Source organism: Populus alba, chromosome 11 (assembly GCF_005239225.2).
Source record: "Populus alba chromosome 11, ASM523922v2, whole genome shotgun sequence".
Taxonomy (NCBI): domain Eukaryota; kingdom Viridiplantae; phylum Streptophyta; class Magnoliopsida; order Malpighiales; family Salicaceae; genus Populus; species Populus alba.
Window position 1 is genome coordinate 17,547,950 of NC_133294.1, and position 23,023 is coordinate 17,570,972.

Here is a 23,023-nt window from a genome sequence, read left to right on the forward strand (position 1 = left end):
GTTGCTTTTCAAATAGCTTTTCGTGCCGAAAAGCATGCCAATGATGTTTTTTTATTTTTTAAAAATCATTTTTGACATCAGCACATTAAAACGATCCAAAAAGTACAAACCGAACTCAATTTTAGCAAAAAAAAAAAAAAAAATTCAAAATTTGACGAAACGCAGTTACAAACGCAATGCCAAACACTCTCTTAAAGTCATATTAACCAGTCCTTTTCTCATTGCTTATTGAATTGAAGATATCGCGTACTTAAAATTCATTTCAACTCAAATACTGTAAATAATTCATTGAATGTATTTTTCAGTTTTTATATCCTTCATCTTATAATTGATCAATCCAAAACTTCTAAGAGATCCCTCCCTCGGTGTAGTTTGTATAGAATCACCAAGTTTCAATTTCTCAGCTCTACACTTTCTCTTTTTCACACACAAATCAGGAATGGTTTCTAACTACAAAAAGCTTGAGGTTTGTGGTCTGCAAATCTCTCTAATGGTGATGAAAATCTTAGAGCTCAATCAGCTTCACTATCTGTACTGTTAATTACGAAAAAGACCTATAGAGTGGCTTGTTTCTTACAGCTTGCCCCAGCAAGAAAATGACGTGACCTCATGGCATCAAGCATGGAAATAAATCTTGGCCAAAAGACTGATATGGCTATCATTAGCTTCTGGCTTGAACGAGACAGCTTGCCAGAACGTTAATGGCTGAAAGGAGAGTCATGAGAGCACGGGATCTTAATTAAACAAAGTGGCTCGCAAGTTGCATGAATTGGCTCTGTACAAAATTCGCAACAACAAAGAAATTATAAGACAATTAAGCCATAGAACTCCTGAATTGCTATCAAAACATTCAAGATTTTTACACTAAATATAGCTTTTTATGTTAGCTTGTTTGGAAATATAGTTACAATTAGTTTTTTAAATAATTTTTCGTGTCAAAATATATGTCAATGATTTTTTTTTAAAAAAAAAAAATTATTTTTGACATTAACATATCAAAATGATTTGAAAACATTAAAAATATATTAATTTAAAATTAATAAAATATTTTTGAAACGCAGAAATAAACCGTTCATTTTTTAAAATTGTTTTCAATGAGAATAAAATATTTATTTTATTGTATTTTTTTATAATTTTGTAGATTAATTTTTTTCTTACAATCATGTAAAAATTATAAGTCATTGGGTTTTTTTTTTTTAAAAAACAAAAAAACTTGCTTTTCAGATTACAACAAGTTTTTATTTAAAAAAATTATTTTCTAATAAAAAATGATGAATAAAAAAAAGGGAGTTTCAATTAAAGAGATGCATTTTTTTTCTCCTCGATTTTAATTATTGATATTTTTACTAATAGTTATTTTAATTTTCTTTAATTTTTATTTAAAGACATGCTACTAATAAAAAAGATGATTCCATCATTACAATGCGAATCTCTATCTCTTTGGGGCTATACAAAAAATTAAATGTGTTCTAACAAAATATATTTTTTCCTTAAAATTTAAATCACTATCTCTCTTTTAAATAACTATTTTAGTTGCCATAAAATTAGATTTCAAATACTATCTTATAGCATTGTGCAAGCACAGCATATACAAATTGAGTGTTTGGTATCATTTAAAAATATTTTTTAATTAAAAATACATTAAAAAATATTTTTTACATCAAAACCATCTAAAATATTTTAAAAAAATCAATTAATGAAAAAAAATTAAAAGACAGGTTATAAACAAAAACAAACTCGCTTGTAAATTTGGGTCCGTGAGACACAATGTTCCCGGGCATTTACCACGAGTAAGTTACCAAGCCTGCTAAATCCGGCCCATCTTAGTCCAGTCCAGCCTGAATGAAGCCCAATTTCAGGCTTGAATTTCATCAGAGGAACTAGAAAACGTCTCTCTTCAGGGCATGGGAACTAGGCAAAGGTGTCAGGTTATAACTGATGTAAAAAGCTAAAAAAAGGGAGGGAGAGAAGAAAAAATCACATATTTAGCACACAAAAATAATATTTTTCACATAAGCTACCTCTCCTTAGATTAATGCCAGTAAAAAGTGTTCGCTCTTTTTTTCTAGAAAATGCTAACATTATTATACCAGTTGCTGCAACCCCCAAATACACCGTAGGACAAAGCACCGGCACCGACGGGCCACTCCTTTGTTCACAGGTCTATACAATAATCCCTGCAGAAGCCATGCCCCTAACAACTCTGCTTTTCTCCTTTCAAGTCTCTCGACATCCCAAGTATGAACATCATTCAACCATGTTAGAAGGCAATAGCCATTGTTGGCGACGTGGACTTGCTTCAAACCACGCAGCAGGATGCACTTAGCTGCAAAGGCCCTCGATATATTTGATGTCACCGAGTCTACAGATATTGCCCGACCTACTGAACATAACTAGATGGTATTGGGAATCGAATAATTGAGGAAAGCAAATTTGAAAACGTGATATGTCCTGGTGCTTCCTGTTTTTGCAGGACTTTGACAGGGCCAAGATGGCAATGCATAGTGGGGATGGATCTTGGTTCGTTAGTGACCCATTACAACGGCTGCTTCATCCACTTCTGTGCATAGGAAACCTAGCAAACTCGCTCTTCAGGATATCAGGTAGATAAAGAGAACTTGCATGCAGCCATGGAGATTATTGATGCATAAGCTTTGTATGTAGTATATTTAGCTTCCAAGTTTCAATGGTGTCCATCCTCTTCTTGTTAACCATCCAAGTCATTCAGCTGCATGAACTGCATCCTAATCCCTGCATACTGTGGCTTGTCATGTTGTCTGAACGAGATCCTGTGATGATACAGAAATGGCCAGTGAGATTATTGACACAACAGAGCTTCAAGAATGCAAAAACTCTAGAAAATTCAGAACCCTGTTAAGTTGATGGAAGAAGAATAACAGAAACTTAACACCACGTACACCAGTGACCCTACCGCACAGGATCATTGATATGGGAGGAAAAGGTTTTTACCACCATACATAAAAATACGACATTAGTCAAGAATTAAGCAACAATTTCCAGGTAAATAGTTTCACTCAACCAGATTCAGGAGCTAGACATCACTATTTCTGATCAAAATGCAAAAAAAAAGCCGTCAAATGGGACCTCAACCTACTGAAAGAAAGGAGGCACGTCAGTAGCCAACAGTGTCACTAGCACACTATATAGTTGAATTCCTTCTTTTTTTTCTTTTTTTTTTGTGCGTGTGTGTGTGAGAGAGAGAGAGAGAGATTACCTGCATATTTTATAAACCTGAGAGAGTCAGTACACAAGGCGGGGCATCTCTTCTTGGTCCCACAACAGAACGATAAACATAAACTTTATCAGCCTGAGAATCATCACTCCCATCCTCTTTCATTACCTCTACATTCAATCTGGGCATCTCCCTTGCCAATACCCGACAGCCATTCATTGTCACATTGCAGGCTGACATCCAAAGAGACCTCATTGACTCGTATTTCTCCAAACCTGAAAGAAGTGCTGCATTTCCAAATGGGCAGTCCCTTATCTCAAGTTTCCTCAACTTTGGACAACCTTCCAGCATGCACTGCATCCCCCTATCACTACTGCCAGCAAAAGCCACTGACAGAGTTTCCAGATTTTTGGCATACTGCCCAATATACTCGAATGTCAGGTCAGTCAAGAGACCTGAAACAGAAAGCCTCTGTAGTTTAGTGCATGTCCTCACTACCGCCCCAAAAGCTTCATCCATGGGTTCGTTTGTCAAGTAATCTGGTTGGCCTGGATTCATTATGCAGAGACGGAAGTGGGTGAAATCTGGGCAGTTCTGCACAATGGTGGCTACTGCAGCATTAGTCATCTGCCTGCAAAAGTAGAGAACATAGTGGAGTCTCCGACATCCGTAAGACACAGCAAGAAACCCAGCTTCAGTCACCCCATGGATAACTTCCTCATCAAAGGGATCGGCAGGGAAGACACGGAGCTCCTCAAGCAATGGACAGTTAGATCCAACAGCCTCCAAACCTTTGTCCCCCACAGTGTCCAAGACCTGCATTAATGATATGAATAAGCCTCCAAACAGTCAACCATCTAGAGACTAGGACTCCATGTTTTGGTGTGATTAACTGCAATTGACAGTTGAGCTTCTTTTTTCAGTTGGGGGCTGCAAATGAAAGGGTGCTACCCTATTTGATTCGAAATGTTGCCCTGACTTTCTAACATTTGAAGATTTGCCTCTTAGCACTAGAACCCTGTGTTTAGGCTCCATATGCTATTTTATTGTATGGGGATCAGGTCCTCCCATAAATCTATGACAAGTTCTCTTTATTGCTTAATTTCATGATAGCCTTAGCAGCTCTGTGAATTAATTTAAACAAAGGGTGAAACTCATGCACAGCCACATTTTCTTTTTCTCTATCACAAATTTGTGAAACATTCTTCCTTGCATCAAAGATACTGATGAATATCCTAATCCAAAAATTGAGTGTATGTCATGTTAATGCAAAGAATACAACTATCCATACATTGCAGTCATTATTAAAGTAGATGGTGAATATAAACATAGGCAACTTGATGTATAAAACTGTTCAATATAAATAGTAACATTATACAGGAAAAATACAAAATCAGAAGTTTTATACCGCACAACATATTTGAAACAAAAGGAGCATCAGATGAGTCAATTCTGAGAAAATTAACGGAAAAAATATCAGAAATTAAAGGTTGAGAGTTTGATAATATCCATTGAGCAAAAGGAGTCTTAATATAACAGTGTTATTAATTAACCAGAGAAAGTATATCATCCCTAAGTAGAGTTGAACAATAAAGTCAGAAATCTAAGGCTCTGTGCCATGAAAAACTTGTAAGTGAAGATGATTAAATAAATTACTCATGTAAAAGTTAAATGATTGGTTTCCAAGAATGAAACTGATGGGAAAGAATAAGAAAAACAAAGACCCATACCCAGAGGCGTTGAAGACGTGGACATTGACAAAGAAGACTCGCAAGTTCAATACTTTGCAGAAAGGCATAGCTCAAGTTTAAGAAAGTCAAGTTTGTACAGGCAGGATAGAGAACTGGTAAGTATGGTGCTGTTGCCTCCCATAAACCAGAAAGGGTATTTAAATTCTTCAACTGGTTAAATGAACTTCCAAGCTCAGCGTACTGGTGAGCTGTAAGCTCTGGCATGAATGAACCAGTACCAAGCTCTGTTAACTGTGGAGCACAAACCAGCAGCCTTTGTAGGTGTTCCAAGGAAATACTTTTGTTGGCCTTCAGAACCTTCAGTGATTTGCACCGACTTACAAGCCTCTCAAGTGCATCAAAATTGACATCAGTGTTCAAGTTGGCAAAGTTTAGTACTTCCAATGATGTGAAGTTTTCAGGGAAGCAGCTTAACCAGTTGCCACTCTTGTCATCAATGCCATTCTCTTGTATATCAAGCTGAGTCAAATTCCTGACAAGAAAGAAGTCAAAAGTTTTCTTAAGCAAGTGAAAAATAATGTAATAACACATATAACACATAGTCGTCCAAAGCACAATAGAAATCATAAATCATAAAATTAAGGGTTTATTAACCAGCAAAAGAATGCTCAGTAACATCAAGAAAAGGAAAAAAATATAGCAGTTGCATATACAGTAAAACACTTTTTTCCCATCATTAGACGTACCTTTTTAACCCTTGCAAGTACAAGATAAGGTTTCACGTTACAGTAAACTAAGATGAATACGTTGAAGGATAATAGTTGCAGCTATGCCTGATGGCCAACTATTCAAATATGCAAAACAGCACAGTGAAACCAGATCGATGAAATAATTTATAAAAATTGGCTAGGAAAAGGATACATCATCACATAATGTGCTAGTTATATCAAGTTCTCACTACAAAAGCATGGTACATAATTATATATTGTTATAGGGACATAATTTTTTAGGAATTTCAACCTTTGCTATAATCAATATTACTACTTTCTCCATTTCTCAAGTTAAAGTCAAGTTTCCAGCACATCTCCACTGGACTACTTTGATACGATTCTCATGAAAGAAACCACTTCCAGGAGCACCATCAATCAAATAACAGGCTAAATCACAGATAGCAAATAAGCGTGGATCAACAGGGCTTAAGGTTCAGTGAATGAAACCCATAAACTTCATAGTTGCATAAAATCCAAAATTCTTTTATGCCAATATTCTGGACACGGCCTTTTCATTTATTCCCCTCCTTTCCAATTACAAAGCATCTGAGCCCAAGCAGATATTGAATGACATAATGATTTTACTAGACGATGGGGAAAAACCAAAGATGGATGATGTATCAGTACCACCCAGAAAACATTGTAGAATCTTGACAACCATTCAGCATTTTCCATGGTCATCACTATCTAAACCAACAACCAGTAAAAAAGGTGCATTTGAGCAGGGGGGCTACAAGTTGACAACAATACTATGACATCAAGTAAATGCACATCTAACAGATAAAATGTCACATCAAGAAAAGACAAACAAAGCACAGGACAAAAGAGATGAAAAAGCAGAACCAACTTCTATTTACATAAACTAATTTTCAGGTAAATTCTTCTGATCCAAAAACAAATACATTTGCCTTGCAGCTTCCCAATATATGTCTGATCAATCATTAGATCTATTAAGAATTCAACGAAATACAAAGAACTCATGGACAGCAAAACCAGTTATGAGACTCGAGAAACCTGAAATGTATCAGTGATAATTGTGGAAAAACATTGAGTTTGTAACAACTACACTTTTCTTCTTATATCTTTTTTCCCTTTTTTTGTTTAACCAACAGGATAACTCTCCTCCTCCCTTGATCCTCCCATGTCATGTTGAGTACAATCCGATCTCAGGTTACTTGACACAACAACAAATAACTTCACAATCTAAGCTAGCAAGCACCCAACCTAGAACACCATTATTAATAGTATCTATTTATCAAACCCCCGCCAGTTAGCAACACTATCGTCCATGAAATATTTGACCGCACAATCCAGAAAATGTAACACATAAAAAATTACAATTTCCACAGTAGATTAGAAAAAGGGTTTTATTTTTCTTTGCGGAGAATGACATCAATTACATGCCATGATCCATTAAATCATCATTAATAGGTCAGAAGTCACATCAAGAAAAAGAAAACATAAATTAGAAAAAGAAAGTAAACAAACAACAGTAGAACCACTTCTTTTACTGTTTAAACTCTTCAACCAGTAACCAACAAGCATAACCAGAAACAGCCAGGTTACTTCAAAACCCATTAATCAAAAACCAAAAAAACACGGAAAGTTTTTTACTTGATCTAAAACTGAATCAATCACTCACAACTTGTTTTAGATCTAACCCAGGACAGGAAAGGATAAAACAACAAAAACACAAGATTTTAAGACAACCAAGCAATGTAAGAAACTGAGAAAATCCTTACTTGCAATGAGTGGCAATAGCAGCAAGCCCATCAGTACTAAACCCATCACAGCTCAAAAGAGAAAGAACCTTGAAATTAGGAAAATTAAGAGCCAAAAACTCCAAACTTTCATCGCTAACAGCCATTCTCTTAAGCCTTAACTCTTCCAAAAAGGGATACTTTGCAGCGAAAACTACAAGCCAAGGATGAACATCAGCTCCCCAGTTTTCAGGGACCAGATTAAAATCAGAAAATCTCGGCTTCCCTTTGAGAGTCACGCTCTTAATTCTTGGGAATCTACGTGCAACAATTTCAGGAGAGACTGAATAACAGTTTCCTATAAAAACATGAGTTCTTGACCAGCTCTCTGCGTTGTACCAATCCTTGCATACTAAAGAGACTGCGCTACGATCTTTGTGTGATCTCAAGAGTGAAAGAACTCGTTCCAGTACTTCATCTGGAAATGGAGATGATCTTGTTGAGTCAAGAAATTCCTTTCTCATCTTTGGATTCGAATCCATCAAAGTAAAAGGCTCAAACTTTCTCAGTATTTAGGAAGGTGAAAAACTTTTCATGCTTAAGATGAATACTGTAGATTATTTTCAGCAAAACCCATTTTAGAATTTGAAAAATAAAGATGGAAAATGAAGAAAAGTAACGTTTCTGCAAAATCTGAAGTGATTTTTCTTGAGAGAACTTTATAAAAATCCCATTTTGGTTTTCGAAAAATTGCAGATGAGAAGAAAACTAACGTTTCTGCAAAATCTGAAGTGAAATGCAGAAGTTGTGAATTGGAGAATTTGGAATCACTCTCAGGTTGGTTTCTGCTCTCTTTCTTTCTTCCTTTGGTTAAGGGGTTTCTTCCTTTGGTTAAGGAGAGGAGGAGGTTGAAGGGCCAAGCAAGAAAACAAACAGAGAGGTGTGGTGTAATATAATAGGAAAAGCATACAAAGTACAGGGAGGAGAGAAATATAACATAAAACAATTTATCATTGGAGAGATAAAAGATCATATAATTATTCATTACTTAATACTATTAATTATTATTGTGATTTATTTTAACCACTTGGTATTCTTTTTCTTTGTTTTGTATTTTTCAAGATTTTCTCTTTCTTGTAAATCAATGTAAGATATTAACTGTATCAACTAGTGTTCGAAAGAGTAATAAATAATACTTTTTAAAATATTTTTTATTTTAAAATATTTTAAAATAATATATTTTTATTTTTAAAAAATTATTTTTGACATTAGTATATTAAAATGATCTAAAAAATATATATATTAATTTTAAGGAAAAAAATAAAAAAAAAATTAAAACACTTTTAAAATACAAAAACAAATAGACCCTAAGATTTTCCCATTTACATTACAGTTAAATTTCATGTTTGTTCATATATTATTTGATCCATAAGTCACATAATCATTTGTTGTGAGTACACTTATGAAAAAGGTGGAAAAAAAATCCTTGTAGAATAGATAATAAGTTTGTTATAAACACTCCAATAAATGAAACTGTAAATATTGATTACTTGTATAAGAGGTTCGGATTAATATAAATGAGTGTGTGTTAAGAGTGGATATATTACCACTAGAGTTACATGACTTTGATGTCATCCTAGGTATGGACTGCCTAGGTATGAATAAGGCTCGAATGGACTTTTTTGTGAAAATAATAACTCTCCAAGGACCCGATGGTAGAAAAATTGTATTATTCTGGCTATGACCATAAAGAAGATAATGAAGAAGTTGTGTAAAGCTTACCTTAAGTATGTTTTAGAGACAAAAGGAGGAGAAATTCAATTGTTGAATGTTCCAATAATAAGAGAATTTCTCAATGTATTCTCGGATAAGTTGTCAGGAGTACCTTTAAAGAACGAAGTAGAAGGCATTATTGATGTGCTACTTGATATGTCTCTGATAGCCCAATCATTGTATCGAATGGTGCCAGTCGAGTTTGTAAAGCTAAAGATTCAATTACATGAATTACTAGATAATGGTTCATACGTCTGAATAATTCACCATAGGGAGCTCCAATGTTGTTTGTAAACAAAAAGGACAAAACACTTAAACTCTGTATAGATTATAAACAATTGAACAGGATAACAGTAAGAACAAATATATGTTTCTGGATATAAATAATTTGTTTGATCAACTTGAGAAGGCCATAGTGTTTTCAAAAATAAACCTAATATCAGGATACTATTAGTTGAGAATCAATTACATTTATCATAGTGTTATAGGCATTGCGAGTTCTTGGTAATGTCGTTTGGGTTAACAAACACACTGGTCATGTTTATAGACTTGATGAATCAGGTTATCGACCACACTTAGATAAGTTTGTAGTGGTATTCATAGATAACATCTTGGTTTATTTAAACTCGTACTTGAAGCATGAATGACATTTGAGGCAAGTATTATTGACATTGAGGCAACATCGATTGTATGCCAAACTTAGTAAATGTGAGTTATGGTTGAAAAAGGTAATTTTCCTTGGAAATGTTATATCAGCTAAAAGAATATTAATAGATCCTAGAAAAGTTGCGACAATATTGAAATGGAAAAGACCTATAAAAAGTGATTGAGATTCATAATTTTCTTAGATTATCAGAGAGTTATCAAAAATTTATCTAAAGGTTACCCACCATAGTTATTCTCATAACCTGACTAACCCGGAATAAGACAAATTGGAAATGGATAAAAGAATGTAAAGAAAGCTTCCAAGAGTTTACAAAAAAAGGCTTACTATTACACCTATATTAACATTTCCTTCAAGAACAAAGGGATTAATGGTTTATAGTGATGCATCAAAGAAGAGTTTAGGTTATGTATTGATGCAATACGATAAAGTGGTTGCTTACGTCTCAAGATAGTTAAAGGCCCATGAGATCAATTACTCGGTGTATGATTTAGAATAAGTTGTTGTAGTGTTTGGTTTGAGAGTTTAGAGGCACTATTTATATGGGTCTTGGGTTTAGATATTTATGGATCATAAGAGCTTGAGATATCTAATAACTTAGAAGGAATTGAATTTACGGCAAAGATGTTAGGTGGAATTATTCAAGGATTATGATTGTGTAATGAAATACCATTCAGGAAAAGAAAAATTTACCACAAACGCTCTTAGTTGTAAAAATAAAGTAGTAAAAGCTCAATGAGATAATTAAGAGGAAAGGGAATTATTAAGGTTGAGAAAGATCGGTGTTTAAATAAAGGCGGGGCCAAGATAGTCTTTGATAAATCAGTTAAGAGTAGGGATGATGCTATAGGATAAAGTGCTTGAGGCTCAACAAAAAGATGTCGAGGTTGGTAGGATAAAAGACAAAGTGAAGTTAAAAGTCAAGACGTCATACCAGATTCTAAAAGATGAAATGATGTCCTTAGAAGGCGAATATACTTGTTAGGTGATGAAACACTAAAAAAAGAAATTTTACAAGAGGCCCATGAATTGAGGTTCACGACGCACCCTGTGAGTACTAAAATATACCCATATTTTAAAGAATTTTATCAATGGTTGAATATAAAAAAAGAGGTGTTAAATATGCGAAAAAGTATAGGATTTATCAATAAGTAAAAGTGAAACACTAGAAACTAGCCAGGGTTTTGCAACCACTACTGATACCATAGTGGAAATGGAAAAACATGACTTTTGTATTGAGGTTACCTAAAGGAAAATGGTGATGTTGTTTGGGTCATCGTCGACCAATTGACTAAATCTACACTTTTTTTTGTTAATGAGAATGACAAACACAGTGGAAAAATTATATACAAATGAAGTTATGAGGTTACACAGAATGTTGTGTCTATAGTTTCAGACCGAGACTATAGATTTACCTCTTGTTTATGGCCAAGTGTTCAATAGGCTTTAAGAACAAGGTTAAATCTAAGCACAACTTTTCATTCTTAGATTGATGGTCAATCTGATAGAACCATTCTATATATTGGAGTTCGGAGGAAGTTGGGAAGATCATTTGTTGTTAATGGAGTTCACCTACAACAATAGTTACCAAACCACAATATGAACGACTCCCTATAAAGCCTTATATGGTAAAAAATATCGAATGCTAGTATCCTAAAAAAAGGTGGGGGATAGGCAGTTAATTGAGCGAAAAATTGTATAGGTTACCTCAGAAAAGATAAAGATCATAAAAGATAGAATGAAAATGATCCAAGATAGGCAAAAGAGTTATGCAAATAACATGATAAGACTTTTAGAATTTGGTATTAGTGATAAAGTATTTTTGGAACGTTACCCCATGGAAACAAATGTTAAAATTTGGTATGAAAGGAAAATTAGCTTTAAGATATATTCAACCTTTTAAAGTCACCACAAGGATTGGACTTGTGGCCTACAAATTGGTTTTGTCTCCATATCTAGCCAAGATTCATGACATGTTCCATGCCTCTCTCTATTAAGAAGGGTTGAAATGGATCCATCTCGAGTCTTACCTTAAGTTCCTCTAGAAATTAATGAAAATTTGATACTAAAAACGAAATTGAGAATGTGTTAGATTATAGTGAAAATGAAATAAGGAATAAGAAAATTTTGATGATCAAAGTGTTATGGAGAAACTAGATAATTATTCAATCATAATTCATAGTTTTAAACATGGTTTAATCATAATTTGCATCATTTAAGTGATTAATACTACAAATCCCAAAGTTTGCATAATAACAATAATTGAATTTCTTCTTTAAAACACATAATAATAACAATTAATCACTTTGAACATGCTTATTATATTAGTTGAATAATGATTTAAGGAATGGTTGTAAGAAAAACCTGATTTTTTTTTCCTTCTATTTCAAACCCTAGCTCGTAATTTTCTTCAAAACAACCCTCTAACACTAAAATCACCTCTCTTAATTGACTAACTAGGTTTTAATCACCTTTAGGACAACTCTTTTGATGTATTTTGGAAGTAATTAAGTAGAAAATTAATTAAACCCCCCCTCTTTCTATCTTGATTCAAACTGTTAGCCAAGGAAAGAAGAAATGAGTTATTTATATTTCATTTTTTGTTCGATTTGTACACTAGCCCATTTTATTTTTTATATTTTTCTTTTTACCCTACTAATACTCTTTTTTATAAATTTGTAACATAACACCTTTTCTTTTATTCAGTTTCATCCTCCTCACATTTCTTAGAATGATTTTATTTACTCTATCTTGTATTTATTTTTGGATTAATAAAATAAATTTATTTTTATTTTCACTCAAGTTATATTTTAAATAGGTTTTTATATTTTCTCTCCTAAGAAAAATTTGTCCTCAAAATTTAAACCTTATACCTGAATCTAAAAACAACTTAGGGTATTTTTTTTTCACTTTATATTCTCTTTCTCAAGTCTCCTTTTTAATTTGGGAGGTCTTCTTTTTTTTAACCATCTAGTAGGTGGCCTAGTGATAAGAGATTGAGATCAAGGGGTTTGCTTATTCTGTGGTCTCAGGTTGGAGCCTTGTGATTGCTAATATGATGACAAATGGAGGCTTACATGGTCATGAACTTAGGACCCGTGGGATTAGTCGATGTGCGCGCAAGCTGATCCAGACATCTACGTTAATAAAAAAAAAATTGATGTATTTAGAAGAATTAATATCTTGTATTCTATACTTTTGTGTTTAAAAATTGAAATATATAAATTATCTTTAATTAAAGATGTAATTTTAGAAAAAATTTCTTATTTAGTTTATAGTTTTGTTGTATAGTTATTTAAACATATTTATTTTCAAAAGAAAATTATGTAAGTGGTGAACTAATTAGTTTTAAATATTTATTCTATATAAATATTACAATGCTAAACACTATAAAAAATAAGAAGTTAATATTATTGTTGAGTGATGAAAGTTAGTATGATTAGACGAGAATTGTGATTGTTGTTTGTAGAAAACTCTAGAAATTTCGGTTATATATATGCATGTATTAAATGATACGGTACATAATATGCCCCATGTCTACGTGGCTAAGCTGAAGCTGACACGGACATGGCAGAGAAGAAAATGAGAGAACCCCACAGCACCTAACCCGTGGCATGGCATGAAATGAGCATATCCACTGAGATCCGGACACGTAAACACATTGGATGTTAAGGGTGCGTATTACGCATGCGGTGTAGAATAGAGTGGGATCGGAGGCTTGCGGGCGGTTGGTAAAAATGTTTAAACCGTACTGATCATATGGTGAGGACCCCTTTTACTGCCTCGTGCATCTAATCATTCCAGCGAATTCTTATCAGCTTCCTTTTATTCTCACTTCTACCCATTATTATCATTATTATTATTATTATTATTATTACAACCACTAACAAAGGACCGTGTTGCTCCCTTCCTCCCAAAACAGTGTTTACTGAAACCGTGTCTTAAAAAAAAAATATTTTTTTTATTTAATATTAAGTTTGTAAATGATTGAGTTTTATAATTATATTTTTATTATTATTTTATGAAATTATTGTAATACATTATTATGTATATGTTTGACGAGTTAATCTACTTAATTTTGATTTTTTTTTGTTATTTTTTAGTTGATTTTTTTATTTTATATTTTAATATTAGATTGATTGAAATTAAATTTTATAATTTATTTCAATTTATTTTCTATGATATTATTATGGTCTTATGATCTATATCGTGGTTTTAGCGAGTTTACCTGATTGACTCGTGTCATTTTTTAGCTTTTTTTTTTAAAAAAATTTTATCATACAATATTAAATTGATTAAGAATTAGATTTTATAATTTATTTCGATTTATTTTTTATGAAGTTATCTCAATCATGCCTGGGTAATGAGTTTGGTTGATTAATCCAAGTTGACTTGGGTTTTTTTATATTCTTGTTTTAATTGGATTTTTTTTAATTTTTTAATTTTTTAATTTAATATTTAATTAATAATTTATTTCACTTTATACTTGTAGCCTAACTTGAAAAGGAGTTCATATTTGGATGGTGTTGTTAATATTAAAAAAAAATTATTTTATTTTAAAAAAATTTATTGATGTTGACTTCATAAAGGCAGCATTTAACCTAGTTAAAATAAATAAAATTGTTTATTGTATCATTAGATTTGAACTTAATGAATTGTTTACTTTATATGGAATTTTATCAGCTACAGCTTTCGTTTTCATTCATCACCTATCCAACCTTCCCCTCCAAAAGTCCAAGCTAATAGGTCCTTAGGTATTCCAAAAATGGCTCAACATCACTGTGTTTGTACTGCTAAAGCTTGGTAGTTATGTCCTAACTTGTTTGGCTGTGATTAGATGCTGAAAATCTCACATTGAACCATGGTTGTCATGTTAGTCTCATTGACTAATTTGAAAAAAAAAAAATCTAAATTGCCGACTTATTGAGTCATTTTATAAAATTTGTTTGAAAGAAGGGTTACGGTTATTTTTTATAGTGTTTTTTATTTAGAAATATATTAAAATAATATTTTTTTTTATTTTTAAAAATTATTTTTGATATTAGCGCATCAAAATGATCTAAAAACACTAAAAATATATTAATTTAAAGTAAAAAAAAATAAAAAAATTTAAAATTTTTTAATAACGCTTTTGAAATGCAAAAACTAATATAATCAATCGGGTCAACTATTTTTATTAACATCATGTCCTTTTGTTTTCCCATTGGATTTTCCTGGATTAATTAGATTACTAATGTCTTGATGGGATTAACAGAATTTCATCATATGTTTAATGTAGTTCAACTAAAAAACTTGACTTGGATCAAATTCAAGATTTGAAGTTTTTTTAAGAGCGTGTTTGTTATTGTAGTTGTGATTATTTTTTAAAATGATTTTTTTATTAAAAATATTTTTAAATAATATTTTTATAATTTTTTAAAAAAATATTTTTAACATCAACATATCAAAATAATTTACAAATATAAAAATAATTTAAAAACTTTAGAGACTCTCCAAAAAAGCTAAAATCAACCTCGTAATATGTTTAACAACTATGCACTAAATTTTCTACCCAAACTTCAATTTGTTGACCTAAAATTTGAGGGGAAAAAACCTGTTTAAAGATAACAAAACTAAAATCAGTTAATTTGAATTAATTTTGATTTAATTTTTTTTAAAAATAAATTTTATTATTATTTTTAAATAAAAATCAAATCAAATAAAAATAATCACCGCAAAAAAATCTATTTAAAAAGAATAAAACACCTAATCATATTTTTAAAGGACAATGACATGTCATCTCGCTGCCATGAATCATTTCGTTGACAAATCACTTTTCTTGGAAAACCACATCACAATTATCCAATGACCAAATTGCCCATCTTCATCCCCTAAAAAGGGGGGTAATATGTCATTTTAAAGTAGAAGCAAATGTAGATGTCTGGCGGTTATATTCCGTTACCCATGATGAACTAGGAGTACAAAAGAGGCTCCCACAACTGGGTCTTGCAGTTGAGTTTATTTACTTCAGTGCCACTCGTCTTGTCAGCTCACTTTGTAAAGATCACTGGTGAAAAGAGCTCACTATCTCAATCAGCCAAAAAGGGGAGGTGGAGCTGCTGCCGCTGCTGCTCTGCCGCCAGGTGTAAGCTTCAGCTTTTGTCAGCGTAGAAGAAGGGAAGGCAACCACCTTGAATACGGTGACCTTTTTAGCAAGCTGGGGGTCCAGGTACTTTCGCAATATTTGAGAAGAATAAGGGCCTTTGATTTTTTGTTTTGCATGGACAGATTTGACCCTCTACCTTTGATTCATGATTGGACACATGTGAAGAAGAAAAGGTAAGGATACTGTCATGATGTATGGTTTCAGTACCCAAGAAAGAACTAATGGTGACAATCAAAGCATTTTTCTAATACATTGTGAGTTTTATGTAATATTTTTTTAAAATTAAATTTTAAATATTATAACTTCAATATCATAAAAAAAAAACCAGAAAAAATCATTAATTCATCTTGTTTTTATTTAATGATTTTTTAAATGAAAAGAACTTCAAAATTACTTTTTTTTTACACTTTCAAAAACTTACTAAAAACTCGTTTTTTTATTATGTTGACAAATTCGTCTTGTTTTGGTTTATTTTTGGGGTGATTTGGAGGCTTCAATCTTTGATTTATGGTGTGACCATGGGAATTCTCATCCTTGAGAAGCATATTTAACATCATAGTTTGTGTTGATTTACACTTTCCCAAGAGCTAAAATTGATAAAAAAGAAACACCAGTGAGGATTGATATGGTGATATTTTTAGAGCCCGTTTAGAAACGTAGGTTAACCAGTGTTTTTAAAAAATTTAAAATTATTTTTGTTAAAAGTTAATTTTTTATATATGTTTTGGATCATTTTGATGTGCTGATATCATAAAATAATTTTTTTAAAAAAATAAAAAAAATATCATTTTGATGCATTTCAGCATGAAAAGAACTTTAAAAAATAATTGCACCCACACTTCCAAACAAGCCCTTAAAGTATCACTTGATTGTAGGAAAAAAAAAAAAAAATATTAATCAAGTATAAGGACATGCCATTTGCACTATTATTAGCAGGATTAAAAAAAAATGATGGATCACAAATAGATATAAAAAATAAATGAACTTGGAGTTTGATAGGAAGAGAAAATTCTCAAGTTCAAGTATCATTGATAATATGCTTTGATGATAAAGGGTATTTTTATATATTTCATACATTAATTAAAATTAATTTTTTTTCACAAACAATTTTAAGAACGCATCTCCGTCATTATCTTGGTGTATTTTAAGAAGCTCAATAAAACAAATTTAAATATCATTTCCAAGAATCAAAGCTAGAAAGTCAAGAAAATGAATATACCTTTTTAATCTTTAACCATCAAACCACACCTAAATATATTTTAAAACTTGATTGTGACAATAATTTAATATAATGATGTAAAATACCTTCGGCTTCTTGTGATCTTAGCCTCTCTGGGCATCCAATTTTAGACAAAAAGAAAAAAAAAGAAAAAAAAACTCTTGTCTTAATAGACGCCTTGGGCTGGAAAGCAAAACACGTTTTTCATTGATATTGAATTAAGGATGTTTAGAATGTTGATAATGATTTTTTTTAAAATAATTTTTTTTTGATTTTTTAAAATATATTTTTGATATCAGCATATCAAAATAATTTAAAAATAATAAAAAAATTTAATTTGAAATTAAAAAAATACAATTTTTTTAAAAACTCTAGTTAAATTGCGAAGCCAAACATTTTCTAGCGAATTTATCAAAACATTGTATTATAAAATTAATCTAACATAAACAATAGTCACCGTCACCTGGGTTTTAGGGTAAGGAAAAAATAAAGCATTTATCTATTATAAAATTATATAAATTATATATTATAATTTTATTTAAAATTTTAAATAAAAATAATTTTTTAATATAATATAATAGCTTTATTGATCAAATGAATATAAGTTTAAATCTTACTATTTTTATTTTATTTGATAAAAAATAAATGTAATATAATATAAATTTATATAAATTTTAAATTTTAAAAGCTTTTTACTCAAGAGAATATTAAAATGAGACTGAGATTTAATATTATTTTTTCACAACAGAACTGATCTAATGTTATGGAATCTCTACAATTAAAGATAATCATGGAATAATTAACATGTTGATAATATCTTACCGTTTAAAAATGAATGAAACCAGCTTCTTCTGCTAAGAAACAGCTGGCAAGTCAATCTCTCATCCAGTTCAGCTGGAGACACGTGGGCCTCCTGTTTTTTGTATAGGTTTTTTTCTTTTTTTAATGTGAATTTATTCGTTGGGGGTAATTTAAGCTTGATCTGTTCTGGAAAAGAATATTACTTACTGTCTTAGTACTGTATATAAAATGCCATTGGTTGACCTTCCATGCTGATAAATGCCACGTGTTATATATATAAAACATTAAATTTGGTGCTTTTAAAATTATTTCTCTATTAAAAAATATTAAATTTATTTTTTAAAATATTTATAGATGATTTTGATACACTAATATTAAAAATAAAAAAATATTATTTTAATATATTTTTAAATAAAAAACTCTTTAAGCTATCATTTCAAATATTTTAAGTTTTTTATTTTTATTTTTTGATGTGTTTATAAGTTATGTATCTGTTGCTCATATAATAATACAGGAACAAACAATTAAAACTAAAATTGTAGAGGTTGGTGAATTTTTAGCTATGATTATTGTTAATTAGCTACTGAGTTGAAGATTAAGTAACAAATATTTAACTAATCTTGTATTAGAGGTATTGTTGAGAAATAAAATGGAAAATAAAGATATAGGTAAATTTGTTTTTATTTAATGGGATGGATACGAGTGGATATATATAAAAAAGTTAAATTTACTAAAATAAATAAAAACCAGTATTGTTTTTGTAATTTAATTGAAACATTTTAACTGATAAAAAAAGGATAAAAGTTTGTCAAGTGAAAATTAATAATAAAAAAAAGAGAGAGGAAGAAATAGAGCAAATAAAAAAAGGATAAAAGTTTGTCAAGTGAAAATTAATAAAAAAAAAAAAAAGGAAAGAAATAGAGCAAATTAAAGGGTATTTGGAAGCGAGTTTCAACTTGTATTTGGTTAAATTTTATTTTTTTTTTATTTTAAATTAAAATTTTAGCATTTTTTAATGCTAATTTCAAAAATAAATTTTAAAAATAAAAAAACATTTTAATATTTTTTTAAGTAAAAATCAATTTAAAATAAAAACAGCTCCTACGCTGACAAATCCCAACTAAAACACCATACATTCAATGTTAGACGTGAGTCCAATCATAAAATGGACGTATCCCATGTATTAATAATATCTATGCATATCTTCCTTTCAACAAGAGTGGCCTGTGGGTCATCGAACTTACAGAGGTGAAGCTTCCACGTCAGTTTTTGAATAAATTATCAGGGGACAGAGCTTCAAATAAATGCAACAATGGCAGATCAACTGTGTGCTCATGTGAGGAGAGGCTTGTGGGCCATGACGCCCATTTCCCTGATTAGTGGGTCCCTTGTTCAAGGTGGGTATGGTGATGGCGATTCAAGAATATTATACAAAAGTATGGGGGAATGGTGATGGTTAGGTCACAGAAAACACAAGCTCCCAACTTGCATTTGCCCTTAATCCTCAATTTAAAAAGGAAAGTGCTGAGATAGTTGTGGTGTTGATCATGCTCTACGGCCACCTGATTGGTGGTTCTGAGCCTGAAAGATCTACAGCCACCAGCACCACCATGGGATGCATGTGCAAGGCACCATTACCGACTCTCTTGAAAAGGTCATTTGCATATATTTTAGCATTAATAATAAAGTGTCATTAACTTAATTGCCTTTATTAGACGACTTTGTAAGCCTTTTAGCATTCTACCTAAGTTTTCTCAAAAGGAGAATCATAGCTCACAACCACTTTGAGAGGATTTTCCTTTTTGGCCAAAAACAATTGGAGGAGGTTGGGATTGCAATAAAAGAAAATATTTTGGGTGAGGTTTTTGAGGAGCCAAGGAAGGAGGGTTTTGTTAATTTAGGTTGTGCTTACTTGCAAGGAAAATATATTTCAAAGGAAAATAGTTGTCAGCAAGGTGTTATTGGATATTTCGAAGGAAAATAGTTTTTATTTTTAGATTTTTTTAAAAAATATATTAACTTCTTAAAAAATATTAAATTAATGTTTTTTTATGATTTTAATGGGTTGATTTAAAACTATTAAACACCAGTAAGATAACATTTCATCCTCTATAGTTGTACTACTACTACAATAACATTGAAGTTGATTTAAATCCCGTTTATTTTTGCATTTCAAAAATATTTTTGAAAAAAATTAAATTTTTTTTCTTTATTTCAAATTATTTTTTTTATGTTTTTAAATTGTTTTTAATGTGTTGATATTAAAATTAATTTTTAAAAATAAAAAAATATTATTTTAATATATTTTCGAGTAAAATATATTTTAAAAAACAAATATTATTATAATCTCAAATACAACTTTAATCAATGAGGTTTATCGCAACTATAAGTTAGAGTTAAAATGAACAATTAAAATTTATCTTTTGATAAGATTATATGATAGTTAAAATATTATTTTGTTATATTTTCGAATAAAAAATACTTTAAAAAATAATTATTATTATAATCTCCAAACAACAACTTTATCAATGAGGTTTCTTGCAACTATAAGTCAAAGTTAAAATGAACAATTAAAATTTATCTCTTGATAAGATTATATGATAGTAAAAAAAATACTAATTTACTAAAGGACCCTTCCATTATAGAACTATCAAGAAAATAAATAAAGGAACTTTGAGGGGTGTAACTAACTAGTTAGATTCTAAATTTGCTCTTCAAATGTCACCGGTTCGAGTGCTATAAATTTTAGAATTATTGAAAACTTACATGATTGTTAACTTTAAAATATTAAAAAATCAGTTAAGGTGTAAGAAAATTATTTGGAAAACTATACATAAATAAATAAATAAAAGGAAGTATAATTTTACTTTGATTAAACTCGCAATATTCACCGAACAACACAATCAATCTTGACTCAAAACAAGACCCCTCTCTTACCCTCATTGCCTTTCAACCAAAAAGCTAGAGCCTATGCACAATTATAAAGCTAATCCTATTCCTCCCTCCCTTCCCTATAAGAACAAAGGGTCTTTACTTATCTTCTAGTAATATAATAGACCCCTACCCTTTTTGTCTCTCTAAGATTAAGAACCCCATGTTATGCCAATCATCTCTTTTTTTCAATGTCCACATCATTGTCCAATCTATGTACATTGTCTACTACAACAATACAAGACAACCAGTTGGGGATTCTACATGTGGCGGTTTAGCTGTAGGCTAAGATGGGGTTAATTTGTTAGATAATTTTGTTCTTCAAACTCCTCCCATTTAATCTCTCTTATTCATTGCCGATGATAATGTTGTAACGAATCTGAAACCTTGATGGCATTTCCCACAGTTTTGCCCAGTTTCATCGGTTCATCTGGGGCGGGGAAGGTAGGATCAGCCCAGATGCTGATTGTTTGTGTAAGAAACAAAATGGCAAAAAAAAAGAAGAAAAAAAAAACACTCTTGAAAAGGGAAAAGAAAGAAGATTTTGCAAGAATTACTTGATGTGAAAATATCTTGTAAGACCTTAATTGTCCTGATGAAAAAACAAGAAAAGTAAAAAGAGGGCTATAACACTGCTTTATAGTGAATTAGAAAGGCTAAGTAGAGAATTTCTCGAATTGCTCCTACTACGTTTTGTTTTTCTTTTGCAATAGAGTTCCACCACGGGAATTTGGAGTAGATCCTACGCTAGAGTACACAGTTATACCGCCTAGGTAAGAATTGAAACCTAAAACGTGTTTCGCTAGATTTCCTTGAGGTCGAGATGCTCCACCAAATAAGAAATGACGAGTGGATACTTCATGACCACCGAGAAAGGAAAAGGACCATTCAAAGCTGTGGTAGATTCACAGCCCAAGATTCTTAATGTCATTCATAACATTATGTCGGCCAAGCTCTAACCAGCCATATTTTTAGATTGAAGTAAGGCAATCCAATCAAATGACATGATACTAAATTTAAAGTAGTTTATCGGGGTGTTTCTAGGATCAATTTTTTTCCTTGTATTTTCTCTTCTTATAATTTGTGAAGAGAGAGGAGAGCGAAAAAATAATAATAATAAAAAACCCTTAGAGACACAACAAAGCTCTAACGACAACACTATTAGTATTATTAGAAAGATCTCGATGAGACAAGTCCAACAATACCACAGAAAGTCACTAACAGTGAACAGAATAAGTCACACGAGCCTTTCTAAGGTGTCAGGGCTCATTTGTCCTTGGACCATTTGTGTGGCCTACTTCAATCACCGTTGATAACTTTTTTTGGTGTTTTTGTGTTCATCTCATTGATATCTTTCCAATCATGCCGATGATATCATTATCGGAGCTTCGGTGTCTCTATAATTTTTTTTCTCTCTCATCCCTCCTTATTAAATCCTTTGACTCTCTAAACTGTATTATTTATCTAATAGTTTTTACATTGTTATTTTATCACTTCTTTTTTCGCATGCTACTTCATTGTGAAAGTATAAAAAATATTTTCAAAACAATCATTTATCGGATTAAATGGTAAATTCACAGCCCAAGGCCACACTGTATCACCTGCGGGTTCCCCCTAAATATCGTTTCTTATGGTAGCTCACCAAGATTTTACCTTCTTTTTTTTTTTTAAATAAAAAAAATATTTTTTTCACCTACCAAATTCTGATAAAAAAAATATCATCAAATAAACACCAATCGTTTGTAATATGCAAACATCTATAAGATCAAGAGCAATTTAAACTTGTGCCTGTTGACAACTTTTAGAGGAATTTAATGGGTTAAGATATCATTAAACTTTATTAATTTCTAATACTATGCGGATCAGGGATTAAAAGCTTATTCATTAAACAAAGATTTCCTAAACCCTCAAAACTTTAGAATAAGTTGCTTGATAAAATCTCAGGCCCATCTAGCTCGATGTTGAGAAACTAAAAATATACAAAACCCATATGACTTATTGAGGCAGCACTATTTTGATCAAACTAAATTAAACTAGATCATGGTGGGCCATGGCTGGCCTACTTTGTTACCATTTTTTTCCTAGTAAAATGCTTGGAAAAGGGTGTTGTATGCCACCACACATCACGTACAGAAA

At 31.3% G+C, this 23,023-nt stretch overlaps 1 protein-coding gene across 1 annotated transcript; it reads right to left on the reverse strand.

Annotated features, from left to right (window-relative positions):
- Nucleotides 1-1,964: 1,964 nt before the first annotated feature.
- Nucleotides 1,965-8,324, reverse strand: LOC118031420 (protein TRANSPORT INHIBITOR RESPONSE 1). The gene is made up of 4 exons (XM_035035833.2): nt 7,397-8,324; nt 4,924-5,416; nt 3,236-4,009; nt 1,965-2,789 (listed from the first exon to the last, which is right to left on the reverse strand). The coding sequence occupies exons 1-3, from the start codon at nt 7,894-7,896 to the stop codon at nt 3,245-3,247; spliced, it is 1,758 nt and encodes a 585-aa protein (XP_034891724.1). The 5' UTR covers nt 7,897-8,324; the 3' UTR covers nt 1,965-2,789; nt 3,236-3,244.
- Between the last annotated feature and the right edge of the window lie 14,699 nt (nt 8,325-23,023).

What these genes read in the sequence shown, in the direction of transcription:
- LOC118031420 (XM_035035833.2), bottom strand. Translation starts at nt 7,896, where the DNA reads ATGGATTCGAATCCAAAGATGAGAAAGGAATTTCTTGACTCAACAAGA. An exon ending in GCTATTGCCACTCATTGCAA is followed by an intron (nt 5,417 to 7,396) that starts GTAAGGATTTTC and finishes CTTTCTTGTCAG; the next exon opens with GAATTTGACTCAGCTTGATA. An exon ending in CACGTCTTCAACGCCTCTGG is followed by an intron (nt 4,010 to 4,923) that starts GTATGGGTCTTT and finishes TCATTAATGCAG; the next exon opens with GTCTTGGACACTGTGGGGGA.